We start from the raw sequence: 17,765 nt of genomic DNA, 5'->3' as shown, positions 1-17,765 counted from the left end.
CAAACTACTCATTAAAACTTATTTTAATGGCCCATTTTCCGAGTAACCTTTTCAAGTCCCGGCATCGTTTACTCAGAAAACCGAGATGTTTTCATACCATCACTATTCAAAACTATCCAAACGCTACGAATTCAACCCACACATCTAGTATACTTGGTTACATCTATAGGTAATATACATCGTGCAAGCACCGTCGCTCGTGTTTTCTTTTGTATTAGTATTTGGCAATGAATGTTTAGATATTTTAAGTATACACAATATTTAATAAGAAAAATATTTCTAATTATTTAGTTTTTTACACCAGCAGTCACTGTTCCATATTATCTTCCAGACCCATTTTCATACTGTGCCTATCTTTTATCATTTGTACAATTCAAAAACTCGTTTGAATTTCAATTACCAAAATAATTAATAATACAATTAACAATTTACAAGAAAAAGGGTGATTCTAATTTGAATACAAGAGCGCGGTTGGTAAATCACAGTGTACGCCCATAATATTAACTATTAAGTTCCAATCGATGTCATAACAAAATAAACGGACCATTGTAAAATACGGGGTTATCTTTTTTTAACATAAGATACTTATTATTTCAGAAAATATTTTTGCGCATAATCTTAAGTTGTTACAATACAACGTTTTTGGGAAAAAAAATTATATTTTCACTATCTTTTTTATTGATATTGTAATTGAAGGTTTTTATACTTTTGAACGACGAGATACTTTTTATATAGACTTTATACTTTCCCCAAAAAATGTTCTGCTTAGGAATACCGATATAAAATTACATGTTTTGTTAAAAAAGTAATAAAAAAAATAACGACGATAAAAAATATAATTTCTTTAGAAAAATTATGTTTTTGAAATTTTTTTTATTTTTTACGTTAAACGGATCACTCGGTATAATATAATAATATGTGCACTATTGTTATTTGTTTAATTCTCGTCGGGGTCTTCAATAATGTTTAAACGCGCAGAAAGGCAGCGGAAAAAAACATCTTGGTATAAAGCACACTCCGTACATAATATAATTTATTATGTGATATAATAAGGCTAAAGCAACTTTATTTAAAAAATACTTGCTTTAGTCTCAATAATACAATATAACTGCGGCAGTATACCTACCTACCTATGCAATATTTTATAGGTAAGTTCATGCGGTTTATGCGGTTTATCATTTTTTTTTTTTTTTTTTGAAACTACGCGATAGCGCTTGATTAATTTATTATAACAATATTATGACGTGCAGATGCATATATTTTCGTGTTTATCCCAATCCGTTTTCCTTTTTAATATTCCTAGATCCTCATCTGTGCTCATATTATACTGTTCGCGCAACTCCAGCGAGAAAGGATACCATGGTTACTATTTATAATATTATATCATCGTACACGGGATATACACTTATACGTTTTTATTTTTTACGCTCGTGTAGCTGAATTATAATATCCGTCCACTGGTATTATATACGACGTGAGCTTCGAGTGTACCATATATAGGTACTATATTATATTAAAATACTATCTATATACGGTATAGTTTGAAAATCGAGATTATACTAAATTGTATATGTGTGTGTGTTGCACAGCGCGATTATACAAAAGTTTACCAGACCCGTGTCAAAAAGTTAATTACTATAAAGCTGCGAAGCTTTTTTTCGTCTTCTCTGCGCTATAAAATAATTAATATACTCCATACATGAAGTATATTTAATATAAGCTCGAGAGAGGACCGAACTGTAGCATCAGCTGATCAGCTTGATGGGAGATGGATTACCTGCATCTATGCACGGCGTTGTCTGCGCCTAAACAGAATACTCTCGTTTCATTAAACCACCTTATGATATATGTAGGCTGACTTTTTAAGGGGGCTCACCTCGTTTTTATGTTTGAATAATGTAAACATATCCTGCAAATTTTTATTTTTCACATTTTTGAATAAACTTACCATATTTTCGAATACTCGAGTTGTTATTTGTACCACTATAGATCCGATCTTGCAGTGACAATACAAACTTCTCGTTTTCAAACAGGGACCTGTGCGCTTTTTTCGCTGTTAACTACTCGGCATTTTTTTTTTCCAGAATTATGACGTACCTACCTATCCAAACCAAAATTCAATCAAGTAGTTTTTGAGTTATACATAACGTTTCGTAATAAGAGTTTATATTATAATGGGTTAAGTAGAAATGGGGCTTAGATGATTTGAAAAAGTTAATCACTATGAAGTTCCTAAGCTTTTTTTCGTCTTCTCTGAACAAATAAAAATTCATATAATATACAAATGAAATAAACTTAATAAAAACTAGTTATTGGAGATGAACTACCTGGAGTTTCGTTGTCTGCGCCTAAATAGAATAATAGCGTTTGCAGTCACAATCATTATACCTCCATACAAGGTGATTTTTTAAGCATGATCACCCTATTTTTATACTTTATATTATATTCTGCAAAATTTTTTAATAAACTTGTACACCTACAACCTACTTACCCATATTTTTGTTGACTTGAGATTTATGTATCACTATTAAGGATGATCTTGTAAGTTGTGACAATACAAATTTCTAATTTTTCAAATAGGAACACCTTTTTTTCGCTTATATTTATTTAACAGACATTTATCTACATAAAAATTCTAACGAGTGGTTTTCAAGTTATACAACTTTCTACTGAGGATAAAATATCCATATTGTAATAGGTTAAGTAGACATGGGGGCTTAGATGATTTGAAAATGTTAGAAATTACTATTGATTCTTCAGGATAATTTGTAAAAATGGCACAAGTATAATAAATACTACATCCAATATCAAATAATATAACTTGTATTTTCGTAATTTATTTTTAAGGATTATTATCCTTGTGTAGTATACACGTTTAATAACCCAAAAAATACTTTTTAGAATTTTGATTTAAATACATCAACATTTTCAAGAAAATCGTCCGCTTAATAATTCGTATAAATGGGTGGTCTCATTAGAAAAATTAAAGTTTAGATCACCAAGGAACACTCCATAGTGGTACGAAAAATATCAGGAATTTGAAAGTGTTTAAAGTCTATAGTGTCTATAATGTTTTAATATAAACTTACTCAACAATTCTAAAAATCAGATTTTGAAAATGCGTACTATTAATGGTAAAAATGGGTGTAAACATACTTAAAAAACACCTTGTATACATCGATCACTATGATTTCAAACACATGTCTCTTACGTCGTGTGTGATATTAAAAAATAATAATCAACTCGACAACGCATAGAATGAAAAAATGTGATTGCTCATGCGTATATATTATAATCGCCCATATATTCGACACTCGTTTGCAATATTTGTTCCGTGATGTGTGGTCTCGCATCGACAAACTCGTCTCCACCCTCTTTCAACCCCTTACAAGTATAATATGTAATTACAAAAGTTTGAAGGTTTGTGATTATATTTGTAAAAATCAGTGTTATATCTTCTTCATACCTATAACATTTGAACTTTTTTTTTTTACTGATTACCGAGTAACAAGGTTTGCGGTATCAAAAACTTGTCGGCTATATACCACACTCTGCTCGTCGTTATAACGTTTTCACAACCGCCGCGGTGGCGTGCTAAAAGTACTAAAAGTAAATATTTATATAATTTCACCGCCGCATCGGTTTGTTTAGCAAATTATTGTATAGGTATATATGAGACCGCGGTACACCGGTAGCTGTAGGTATATACAATTATTATACCTACCTTATGCGATGCATTTAATAATATTATGCATGTGTAGTTATAATTTTATAGCGTTAAAATATTATTTCGAACGCAACGACGACGTCGAGCAAACGAAATTTCCAAAAACCCGAATGTTTGTTCAGCTAAAAAACTACACATCCAATCGCAATTTATCGTCACAATAATTGATTTGAATTCCTATTTTCGACATCGCGCATCCGTGTAAAATAATAATAATAATAATAATAATGATGATGTTTGAATTCGATTGGAGTTCCTATATGTACCTACCCTTATAAAATATGCGGACGCTGCGAAATCCCATACATGCGGCGGTAGCAGATACAAACGCGCCTATTCAATCCAATCGATCGATTTTACATTTTTTTTCCAAGGCATGTATATAGGTAGGTTGAAACGAGTAAACTAACAAAAATTATGAAATCGAATAAAAAAAAGTCCAATTTCGTAATTTAGTTCGTTTCGGGTTACCTTCGATATTCTGTCACAGCGCACACGTGAATATAAATGTATTATAAGCCCATTATTAAGTATGTGTGTGCAAGATAAAAAAATCCGATATTAGATCGCAGATGAAACACTTTTTTTTATTACTCGTCTATTCCGTTGATCGCAGTGCATTCATTTTTAATATTATATTTTAATATTATTCTTGGGGAAATATACGCGTGAGCGGTAATACGATAAATAATTTTAAGCTCATTTTTCAGAGCACAATTTTTATTATAATTAAGTATTCATACAGGGCGTAATTGAAAAACCTGTCGAATAAAAAAAAACATTAATACTACATAGTTAAACTCCAAAAATATTTTTTAAAAATAAAATAAATTAGTTGACTTAAACAAACGTTTTTTACCACCAAAATTTGTCTAAAAATTAGATTTACAAGTTGGCTATTTTGAAGAAAAAAAACAAAAAAAATTAATTAAATTAATCATTTTTTATTTTGATATTAGAAAAAAAAGATTGTACTGTTCCTAATGTATCAAAATCATCTATAGATCATCATCATAAAACAAATTTATTATTAATTAGAACAAAAGTTATTTATATGTCCTGACACATTTCTGTTACACTCTGTATATAATTCTACTCTACATAATTGCTTTGAATTCCTTCTATATATTATTGTATTATTATTTATTTATTTATTTTGAATTCGACGAAAATATTATTCTACCTATCTACGTTTTTTTCCATGCGTTCAACGATCGAAAACTTTTTCTTCTCGAATAAATCAAATTAATTGGAGAAAAACCTCTTTTCCAATTAAAAACATATAATAATATAATATAGGGACCTCCGTTATTATATTATCCTGCATAATATTAAAATATTATATGGCTAAAACAAAACCACGAGTACACCGTATTGTGATGAAAAATCAAAACGAATATAAACGTTTCGTGAGCGACTAATGATCTTCTTCGAAAAAACATGTTTCTACCGAATGAGCACTAAATCCGTCTACCTACATTGATCAGACGAAATGGCTATTTTCATCCGGATGATGGATTTTGTTATGCATAATGCATTCATTGCAGTCTTAAATGCTGTTCGCCGTGAATTGTGACTCACTTATATTCCTTCATCGAATACTGTAATAACAGATGTCATTGGACGGTTAATTTTTACTAGCATAATTATTATTGTTGTAGTGCACGACGCGATTTGTTCGAACGGGTTTTTAAAAAACGATAAGGTGCACCATGACTACGTATCAAAAATGTACATTCATGGTTTCGGGCTTCTTACGCAGTAGTGGCACAATAAGGGAAGGGGGGGGGAGATTTGGAAGAGGACTAATCCCCCTTTATGATATTTTACTCCCCCCCCAAAAAAGGTATACAAATATAGGATTTTTTTGTATACGTAATAACATATTAATAATTCATTGATAATTTGGTAAACATGTGATACTTGAATTATTGGTTTTAAAGCTTGAGTTGTAAATTTAACTAATATATATATTATGTATACCTACTAATATGTGACTTGATGAAGTTCAATCATACCTACAGTAAGTAAGTACGTATAATCGGTGGTCGCCATAACTGCACACTTTAAAAAAAAGGTCCTTGTTTAAAACCGTACAGTTTTCCCAAAATTATACCGTTCAATACTTCACACTCTGATATTTACTAATTGTATAGTAAATACAACTTTTAAAATAAAATATTTTGGATTATTCACAGATTTATTCCGATATAAACATTAATTTTTTTTTTATTCTTATTAGCTTTCAATTAACAACTATTATAGCTCGACGGTTACATAATAATTTAATTAAACAAAATGAAACAATTAAACAAAAAATTGCAGTAAGAAGAAGATAATATGTTGCTAAATAACAAAACTAACCTCTAAAATAAAATTGATTATTCTGTTGATGATAATTTCCGAATTGATGTTGAGAATGGAGGAAAGATTAATTATAAATAAAATAATCTTTAGATAATAATAAAACTATAATATTATTCTTATGGCGATTTACATAATATCGATAAAAGTTTAGTTTTTGACTGTCAATTAAATGTTTGCGGTTTTGAATTATCGACCTATTAAATTTCCATTCTTAACAATAGACAAAATGTTTGCGGTATGAACGGTGTAAGATGTGCGGTTAAGAATGGTAAGTGTGCGGTTTTGAATGACGCCTGGTATAGTTACCTACATTTATATTAAGATAATTTTTCAAAGCAATAATACATAATATCATCAACAAGTATCTAAAGCTTAAATGAATAGTATAATATTTAATGTTTGTTGAAAATAACAACCGTGTCATATATTTTTAATTTTTCATTATCGAAGTAAAATATATGATTATAATAATGTTGCAAAATTATTGTTATATTCGAGCATTTTAGTTTATTATTTTTTACGTTTCCATATATTTAAACGAAAAAGGGAAGAGTGTACTCATAAAATAGACAAATAAATATCAATTTAAAAATCGTCACACACTTAGTACTTACTCACATGATTGGTTTGTATATTTTTAAAACGTTTTATATTTAATACGCGTCAAATCATTATTTTGTACTTAATGAGTTTAGAGCTTAAATTAAGAACAGTAAGCACAGCACATCCCTTATTTCCGTGGATCTATTGTACCTATAGTCAATTTTTTTCTTTTACATTTTCCAGCGGATGTAATAACAATATAATAGGCATAATTATATTAGGTAAGCACGCAAATAATTTACTCGACTTATAGGTGTAATATTATTTACACGTCGGATAATTGCATACAATTTTGTACTCATCTTTTATTCTTCCAAAACAAAACAAACCCTCCTCCTCCCCTGGAATATCGATGTACGCTTGTTCTATTTCTATATAGTTACACCTCTCGCAGACGACTACAACAACACAGTTTGTCGAAATAATAATAATAATAATATTTGAAATTTGTATGACATTATTTTCGATGAAAAGAAATCGCGTGTGCTGCACATTCTGCATGGTTACATGGTTAGATTTACGTCTATGCTGCAACGCTTGAATTGGAAAAAAAAGGGGGGTGCAAATATATGTATAAACAATTTGCGTGTCCGAATATTTAAATTATTATTATTGATTAGAATATAACATAAATAGGGGCACACTAAAATATTTTTAAAAAAAGGGGCACTCTGTCCTCCCTGCCCCCCAAAAAATTCAAGTATACTGCGTTTATGTATATTTTATATCTTATAATATAATACAATACCGTTTCGAACGCGCCCGCTGCCGCCGTACGTATATATTATTATATTATACAAGTTCAAAGCCATTTATCAAAATGCTAATGCTCGTCGATCGCGTTTAAAACTAAAAATAAATAATAATAATAATAAAAAGTATAACGGCGTAACGCGTGCGTGTACGTACCTATAATACCTATGTGTTATATTATATATAAATATACATTTACGAGAGACGGGAAAAATAACCGTCCAAAAACTCATATTATTATATTATACGATAATACAATATGTATACTGATATGCATAATAATATATTATACTGTACACGATATATATTTTATATTATTATTATATTATACGTCGATCGAAACTGCGACGACGACGACGTGAGATCGAGATGTGAATAAACTTGGTGTGAACGTAAATGATAATATTAAATGTATATATATACCTACAGGTTGTCCCGTCACATTTTAATCATTTTATTTCATTACAAAAATTTTCAAATTCTTGCAAAAAAAAAAAAAAACACTCGATACGATTGAGTTTAAGTATGCAGTGTTTTTGGAGAAAACAAAAAATTGTATTATTTCAAATTTGTAAGCTCCAAAAAGTAATAAATAGGTCAATTTTACATTTAAGACTATAATCAATTTCTTCAAAATGACTTGGAAAACTAACCTAACCGTCGAAACCAATATTATACATCATACAAGATAATTCAGTATTATATATCTATAACTGAATACACGCTGATTTGCATAATAATATATATTACACCGTACGTGATACATCGGGTGGTATTTTATAATACCGGCGTACCGTGAATTGGTATTTACCGTCGTTACCGAAAATACAGCATCCATTTATGGTTTGAAATTTATATAAATTTAATAATAAATTACAAACATAATTTTTGAAGTATATGTAAAATTGTAATGAGTTGAAACACTTCTGAATTCATCGAAAATACCACGGATACCGGGGGTAAGCAAATACCTGCAGATACCGGTGTCAACATTTGAAATACCACTAGCCCTGCTATAATGTGCGATATATTATATTTTATAATATTTTATAATATTTTATAATATTGTTATTATTATACATTATGCGTTGATCGAAAATGCGACGACGACGACGATGACGTGTGACCGAGATTATGTGAATAAACTTTGTGTTCGCGTAAATCATACATTACATATATTATAGTCGCTCGTCGGACGACACCGTCAGTGCAGGTTCACCTTCCAATCGACCAACACATCTATACATGCACGCCACGTGTGCAGAAGTTTTATACGGTTGAAAATCGTTTGGGGGCGTATGTGATGGGTATATATGGGTACCAGAGCTTCTATATTATAATATATCGTAAGGAATGTGTAATAATAATAATATATAGCCATATAGGTACACTGGGTCGTCAGACTGTCGAGTTTCGAATGCGACGGGGGAATCGTATATTATTATGTATGTGGGTGGGTAGGTGGGTACGCGCTAGCGTCAAAAGACTTTTGCACCGATTTCCGACCCGACGAAAAATGAGGCGGTTATTACAAGCGAAATAATTATTTAATTTTACTGAACCAACCCATATGGCTTTACGAGCTTCCTCCGCGTAAGCTTAAGTTGGAAGTTGGCGCTTCGATTATTTTAATATATACCTACGCTATTCGAATGCATCAAAATTGTGTGACGGCACAGGATTGTAGATAAAGTCTTTGAAAAAGTACCCGATTGAATGGCTGACGTTTTAAGTGGCTGTGCGAAAGGTGATATTGCTTATATTTTTTTTCGAATTCAAACCTCTTCAATTTCCCGTAAAACTTTGCTTTGCGATGATCATTAATAAAGCATCACGGTGTCACGGTCAGACATTAAAAATTTTAAACTCCCTGCTTTACAAATTACAATCATGGTCAATTTTAAGTCGGATGTTTTCGAGCCAGTTCGGAAAATCGTTTTATGTTTATGCACCTTGAAAAAAAACGAACAATACATAGTATACCCAGAAGTATTTTAAATTTGTAGTAAACCTATGTATCAACAGTTATAAATTAAGGATAGGTTATAAAAATCTCAAACAAACACGAAGCCGGGTGAATTGGCTAGTAGATATTGTGAAGAATACTCTCTTCCAAACCCTCCACCACAAGCTCTGCAGCTCATCGGAGGGATACAAGTTATTATTTACTAAACCTACATCCGTATCTTTATTTATTTTGTTTTATTTATTATCATTTTACTTATATAGTATGTAACATACTATACTTTATATCTATTCATCACAATATACTATATTATGAGTTCATTTGCAATATATACATATTATTATTATTGTTATTATTACTATAGTATGGTAACTAGGCCAGATAAAGATTGACCATAGGCACATATTTTTAAATAGCCTTTGTATAGCAATATACAACTTGTATACAAAGTTCAGATTTTTTCAATATTTTGTCTGCATTACCAAATAGGTACTATTACAATAATACAACTTTTTATGATAACGTATAAATATAGACAAAACTAAGTATTAATTAGCCTTTTATTAGTTAAGATTTTCATTAAAAATAAAGTCATGTAATAAAAAAATTTAAAAATCTAGTACGATTGTTTAAATTTTAAAGCATTATTTTTCTACTTATATCAATGAATATGCAAAATTGATAGACAATTTGAACTATCATTAAAAACATTTTTAATTTTGAATACTATGACAAGCACTTTGTGAAACTATAAAATAATAGCCCCCCAAATTGTCTAGCCCTATTAACATGCCTATTCTTTGCCTATATGTTAATCCAGGCCTGACAAGCAACTAATTACTATTATATATCATACTGAAAATGAAATACCTAATAATAATAGTATACACAGGTATGCAGAGTCGTCCGACTGTCGGGTTTCGAATGCGACAGGGGAATCGTATATAATGCACAAAAAACTTTTTCACTGATTTCCGCCCTGACGAAAAATGAGGCGATTATTACATGCAAAATAATCATTTAAACCAACGTAATAAAACCACGAGGATCAATTCGTAGCACACCTGCGGTGTGTACATGAGAAATAAGCTAAGTATGTATATACTTAGCTTATTTCTCATTATTTACATATTAAGATGCAATATACATTGTATATAATATTATATATGTAAGTACAATAGTGGGGTGGCCAGGATTTTTTTTAGTTTATTTTTTTTGTTGAGGGGGGCTTATTATTCGATTGGAATATGCCGATGCTATGGGCATGTTGTGTAACATTTTTCGGCTACACTAAAAAAAATTGCAATTTGAATATGTGGTTATGTCATACTCACTTAATATACGTCCACATCATAGGGCATTTTAACATTTTCCCAAAATCGTCTCCTCTTCCCTTGGCTGTGCCACAAGATATTCGGATGATTGTCAAATTGCACAAACAAGAGAGGGACAAAATCCCCATTAAAAACCCACTCAAAAATATTTCAAAAATAAATTAAAATATATAATTTTAAGTATTCCAATTTCCAAACCAATTATAATAATATTATGGAGCAAAAAAAAATAATCTTTAGATACAGATATAACTATATAACCTTATATTATATACAAACTAAAAACAAAATAAATCGCGTGTGGAGCTCATGGGACGAGAAAAAATAGCTCATAATTATCGATTTTCATAAGTCATAACAATCAAAACTTAAATAAAAAGTTATTAGAAAACAGTATACTGTATACATTAATACATTATATTATATTTTAATCTCAAAATGTTTACTCTAATTGTGTTTGTATTATTAAAGTTAAATGTATTTTTATTATAAAGAGTAATATTTATTGAGTACATATTAAAAAAAAATTGGTAATTTTAGTTTGTAACAAGTTTTTTTTATAAATAAAAATCATACTTATTTGTTTCTACTTTTTCAAAAATTGTTTTTGAAGCTGTATTATTAATAGCCATTTATTTTGGCACTGATTGTGTAATATTTTGCCTTATATTGAAAATTACTCTTGTCATAGACCATCGATAACAATAACGACCTGTCGTCATTATAGAAAAAATATTTGTCTAAATTCATCAAAAATAAATGTCATTACATCCGTATGGTCATTAGTTACATAATAATTATAATAACGTCATAACAACCGAAAAACATTAGAATAATATAAAATGTTGGAGTTTTGACGAAACCTTTAATTTTAGGTCGTTAAACGCAATAGGTATGTCAACGCTACCACCTGTGTTATTATAAACGATTTTTACCGCATTTGATGAGATGAATATATTGTATTCCTTACTTAAAGTTATAACATTAAATACATCATGTTTACAATAATAATATTAGTGAATTGGCGATGACTTGATTATTTGAACGCATTGGAAATATATTATTTTTACAAATATTAAAGTCGTAAATAAATATAATATAAACTAATCTAAATCGATTCTTTGATGAAAAAAAAATATTATGTCATATTATAGCAGGGATGGACTGGCGCAGGGTGCTATAAACCAAATTTCGCCCCTGGCACCCATTTGTATTTATGATCCGGACAATTCTTAAATTTAACTCTTATTATTGTAATGTAGTAGAACTCTTTCTAAAGTTTAGTAAAAATTTAAGTTACCCTAATTCATCTTGCACCCAGGACCAAAAATAACCAGTCCATCCCTGGATTTAATGCTAGAGGTATTAGTATATCACAAAATATATCCTAATATACTAATCCGAGTGTGGGTGAGAGCAATTTTAACATGGATAAGGATGTTTTTGGGCTGAATACAACTTTTTTATTTCTAGCCGATTTTCAAAACATTTGTTTGTATTATTACTTTATCTAGTAACATACTACTTAAAATAATATTATATATGAATGAAAATTGTTTTTTAGAAGTTATTACTTGATTTGGACATGAAAATATTATATCGAACTGGACTCAGCCTCCCCCTCCCCCCTCACCCGTGTCACCAATTATTTGAACCACTTTTAGCGTCATCACGCCAAGTATAAAATAAATAGCAGTCTGGCACGACGATTATATGCACTTATTATTTAATTTTGCAAATAACTCGGAGGTTTTAGATTCTTGTCAGATCCTATAAGTATACCTACCTAAGTCCTACATCGATTTTCCAACAATGCGAGCTGTTTTTTCTTTCTCTCCTTTCGTTAAAAATCGAGTTTCGGGAAGGTAAAAACGGTCAAAACATTTCGGACATCACACCACGACAGTATCTACCTATTTAGCTATATACATTATACATGTGTATATATATGGAACACTGTACGTCGTAATGTTGTATTGTATACTATTGTACTGCTGCAGTTGTAGATGTATATAAAAAAGCCGTATTCTCGAATCTCCCAGCTCAGGGACTAATCTCATACAGGGTGTTCCATTTATGAGTCTACATGCATTATTTTCAAGTTTTAACTTTTTTTTAAATATTTTTTTACCTACATAGTTTTATGTCACTTCTAAAAAATATATTATTATTTTTACTATTTTTTTATGCAAAACACTATGTTTGGAGTACTTCAATCAATAACAAATATCAAATTTCGGACAATTATTACGTAGTTCACATTAGTTATAACTACTTAAAAGCATTTAATGTACTTGTTGAACGGAGTAGTGTGGTAAAACAGTGAACAGGGGTATCCAGCAAAATGTTGTCCACTACAACTCCACTTATATTTAAAGTAATTAGATACCTATAACTAATGAACTAGGTAATTGTGTGAAATTTAATTTTGATAGACAGAAACATTTCGAATAATATTCTAATTCGTAACATGAAATATGAATAGTGGATGGTGTCATTCAAAAAAGTAAAAACCTTAAAAAACGTTATAACGATAAAAAAAAATAGTAAGAAATATGTATTATTTGTAGAAACGTTGTCTTGAAATCACATACTCGAATTATTATATAAAAATAATATTTAAAACTTTTCGGAAACAATGAAGGGTGTAGACATTTAAATGGATCACCTGGTATACATAAGGTATAGGTAGCCGCAATGCGTACAGTTTTCTAGAAAGTCGCCACCAAAAAAAAAAACAGTGACTGACGAATAATTGCAGTTATTACAGTATATAAGCAAACGGCTTTTTTACGGGAGCCGGATAAACCTGACCCCATTCTCAGAACCGTTTTCCAAATGCGATCTCAAACTTAAAGCTCGCGAGATGAAGGTTATATATATTACACTCGCTTAGCTACTATGATGAAAGTCGTTCAATTTCGTTTAATCGAGTATTTTTTGCGCGCAAGGCCTTATTTTTGTAAAGAATCGCGCGTGTCGAAAACAAAAATAAAAATACCAATAAAGCATCATATTATACGACGCACGTGGTTATACTCGTACTTATAACAATAATGTTGTTCACGAGCATAAATCGTATAATAGTCGTGCCGCATGCAAAGTTCCCGGTTTCCATATAAGTGAGCGTCGCCTAATTTACGAGCCCAACATGAAATATCGCCGAATATTAGTGTTACATAATAATATATTATAATTTATAACATTGTCTAAACGAATTTTCGGTAGGTTTAAGTACCGGTCTATTCAGACAGACATGACATCACTATGAAACGGGATAACAACACGCGCATCCATATTATACAGTCTAACAGGAAGACCCGACAAAAAAAAAAATGGAAATCATAGTTAAACGTAGGTATGATAAAAAATAAGAAAACTTTATGGATGATCAATTATAATTTAAGAAATCTTATACATATACTAGCTAATTCCATCAAATTCCCAAAAAGAAAAATTTGGAAAAAAGTTATATCTTATTAAAATGATTTACTCCAAAACAATATTAATATATTAAAAAGTTGTAAAAATAAACTACCTACTTCATTTAAATATGAGTGAACGTTTTTGCCAATAACATTTGTCTAACATTTAAATTTACAACTTTGCTATATTTTGAATTATTCCAAAAAAAATGTAATACAATTTAAAATCGTTTATTATCAGCATAAATGTTGGGTACTAGATCATTTTCCTCTGCAAGGAAAATTGAGAAATCGTAGATGTGTTTTTATTAATAAACTGTTGATTTGTGTATCAAAGACAATAAGCAAAGAGTTATCAAAATTGTTAGAAAACAAAAAAGTTTTATCCAGCCAAAAAATATGTCTATGTTAAATTTTTTTTTAAAAAAAACGTTTTATTGAACTCGAATTGCAAGTGTCTACTCGTATAAATATTTTTTTGAAAAAAATATTTCAATATTGATTAAAACAACAGTTATTTAATTTGTCAGTTCTTTGTGTTACATCCTGTAGGTATATACAATATGGTGTGTACAGGATACGGTTATAAGACATAAAATATAAAAATATAATAAAAATGGATTTAATTGATAATTGTTTATGCATATTAAAACTGAAATTCCAATGTTCTACTGGCCGTTCATCGTTTAATGTAGCTAATAGATATACTATAAACATAATATTATTATTTTATGGTTATAAATTTGTATTTTTTTTCGACGCTCACCACTTAAATTTTAATAATAATTTTACGTTTATTATACATAATAAATTATTAGATTTTCGATTATAAGGGTTGAGTAATTACTATACCGTTACGTCTATTATTTTTGCGTAAATCGGTAAATCATTATGTCTAAGGAAGTTGACAATCTATCTTCATTATTATTATCATTATTAAATACGTTTTATGTAAATTAATAATACATTTCAGAAATCAATAATTTCTATAGGTTCTGTTGAGTATAAAAATCATTTAAGTTGACAAGAATTGGTCGTCACTCGTCAGTTATGAAAAAAGGTTTGATAAAAGTTATTATTATCAATAATTATTAGGTCTAACTATTTTTATTATTATTTATGTGAATATACATTTTTTGAAATCAATCATTATATTTTCATTTGGAGATCTATATGAATAATATCTGTCTAAACTATTTAGAATGTATGTATAATAAGTGTATTTAAATAAATAAACATAATACGATACAACTTACAATTTAAATCAAATAGTTAGTATAATATGTAGATATAGTATAAGTAGTTATTGTACATTTTTTTAGTATTTATTTTTCTGGTGCCATAGTATTATGTTCTCTCTAATAGAAAAAATAATAAGTGGACTAAGAAAAAAACGGTTGTTTAATACGTACAGATCGCTTTTCAGAATTAAAACGGTTATTATTCATTCACCGCCGATGGGCTCGGAAACAAATTGTCATTCATATTATTATAATAATTGTAATATTAGACTTGGCCTGTATTTTTATACTGCTTGTGCACGATAAAATAAAGAAGAATTCAAGATAAAATTCGTCATTTTTCAATAAGTATGGTGGCTTACTACGATACGATATTCATATCCGATATTCGTAATTTATCCTTAGATTATGAACCGTTTATACGACTGCACTAAATATCAAATACATTTTTGTGCACTCAAAACTCATTTTTTTGTACTTTCAAATATATATATTTCAAACACACAAATTATGAGTAAAAATGTAATTTAATATTTTATAATACATAGTATGGTTTTTAGATTTTCAAATTTATAATATCTGAAAGGAATAAAATAGTACCTAAGGCACAAAAGTTGTGATCCCCTATAATGTGTGTAAGTACTCTGCTCATCTAAACTTTAAAATTCAACACTTATTCAATATTCGTTATTATATAAACCAAACAACGTATTCAGAATATTTTTTGCTTCCGACCACCAAATTAAAAAATATAATAAACCACTAGGTATTTCATAAAAAAAACAGTAAAAATCAAAGATGATAAGTTATAATATTGAAACTTTGCAAAAAATTAATTTTTTTCAGAGAAAAAGCAGATTCCGTATGGTATGGTGTGCAGGGCTGGATTTTATGTTTAAAAGGCTCAGGACAAAGTAGATTTTGGGACTAAAGTTACAAATTTATTCTATTGGCAGATTATAGTAAAATAACAAACGGTCAGAAACCGTACGCTACATGATCGCAACAATTTCGTAATTTTTAAAATAAACATTTTTATACCAAAATACCAATATGTATTTTTCCGTAAAGAAAGATCTAGCACCCAAATTACAACTTCTCGTAATTTTAGGGCCCGGGGCCCCTGAAAAATCGAGTGGCCCGAGTCAAATGCCATATTTGAATGCATCCTCCTCCGTAAAGTTCGATCCGACGATCGTATAAAGCAAAAACCAAAATCGAGTGATAAACGTAATGAATAATAATAATTTTTAATAATGTTTGCAAGATGCACGGGCACTAACCTCCGCAAGCGGGTTTGAAATCGGTGCAACAGTCGCCGAGCTTGAGGCACGCGTGGTCGCAGTAACATGGCTTGTCCGTTGGGTCTTCGATGATGGCGTTGATGGGCGTCTTCTGGACGACGCACGCCGAGTCGCGACCGGGACAGCACAGCTTGGCTTCCAAGCAGCTGCCCGCGTCCGCGACGCCGATCAGCGTCAAGAGCACGGCCGCCGCGGCACCGACGACGGCTTCTGCTACAGCGGTACGACGCCGCATGATGTCCGCTTCGTCTGGGCTAAAATCGCGTGTATGGAGCCTCGCGGGACGCGACACGGAAAACGTTGGTATATTTTACTGTTATATTATTATTAGTATCGTCTCGTTATCGTTTAAATGTAATTATAATAAATTATTAAAATGGTCGATTGGTTGGAGCGAGAAAAAAAAGATCGCTTCTCAGGGTGAGACCCGTGCAGCTTATCTGCCGTGTCTCAATTATTTGTAATATTATGTCAAGGACAATTAACCGGACCTCGAAAGGTATAATAATAATATTAATAATAAATAACAATTTATCAACAATTAATAATAAATTATTATCGTAAGACGAGTCTCGTATGCGCGCGCAGTTGACCACGTGCGATAATGCGGTTTTCGTGGTGCGTCGACGTTATCGGTTCACCGGCGTTTGTCGTGGCCGACAGGTGGACAGGAACTGCCGTCGTCGTCGTTGTCGTCGGGCAGTTGTAGTTATGTTGTGTAGTCGTCCGCTACGCCGCCGCCGCCGCCGGAGGAGAGCGCGCGGAAAAAGGGATGCGAGTCGCGCGGCGCAGTGCTGCCAGTCTTTTCGGACCACCGCAACCGCTTGATAAAAAATATTATTACAGCCTACAGGACTACAACTACTACTACATAAGTTCCATATTAAATTAATGTTATGTACAGTTTGTATTATTTTTTAAATTTTCTATTCAAGATAATATTCAAGTAAAGAAAACCTCCGGAACTGAGGCCATCAGGAGTTACAGTTTCTTTTTTACAGTAAAGTACAATTAAGGATTAAATAATAATAATAATAATATTTAA

At 30.5% G+C, this 17,765-nt stretch overlaps 1 protein-coding gene across 1 annotated transcript in view; it reads right to left on the bottom strand.

The window, feature by feature from the left end:
• LOC111027858 (somatomedin-B and thrombospondin type-1 domain-containing protein) overlaps nt 1-17,411 on the bottom strand; it is a 101,815-nt gene extending 84,404 nt beyond the window's left edge. Inside the window, exon 1 of the mRNA XM_022306320.1 lies at nt 16,700-17,411. Coding sequence (XP_022162012.1) covers nt 16,700-16,955 — 256 coding nt within the window. The 5' untranslated portion in view covers nt 16,956-17,411. The remainder of the gene's footprint in view (nt 1-16,699) is intronic.
• Between the last annotated feature and the right edge of the window lie 354 nt (nt 17,412-17,765).

This window comes from Myzus persicae, unplaced genomic scaffold (assembly GCF_001856785.1).
Source record: "Myzus persicae strain clone G006 unplaced genomic scaffold, MPER_G0061.0, whole genome shotgun sequence".
In the NCBI taxonomy this organism is placed as follows: domain Eukaryota; kingdom Metazoa; phylum Arthropoda; class Insecta; order Hemiptera; family Aphididae; genus Myzus; species Myzus persicae.
Note: the sequence above shows the minus strand (reverse complement) of the source record. Positions and strands in the feature narration are given on the sequence as shown.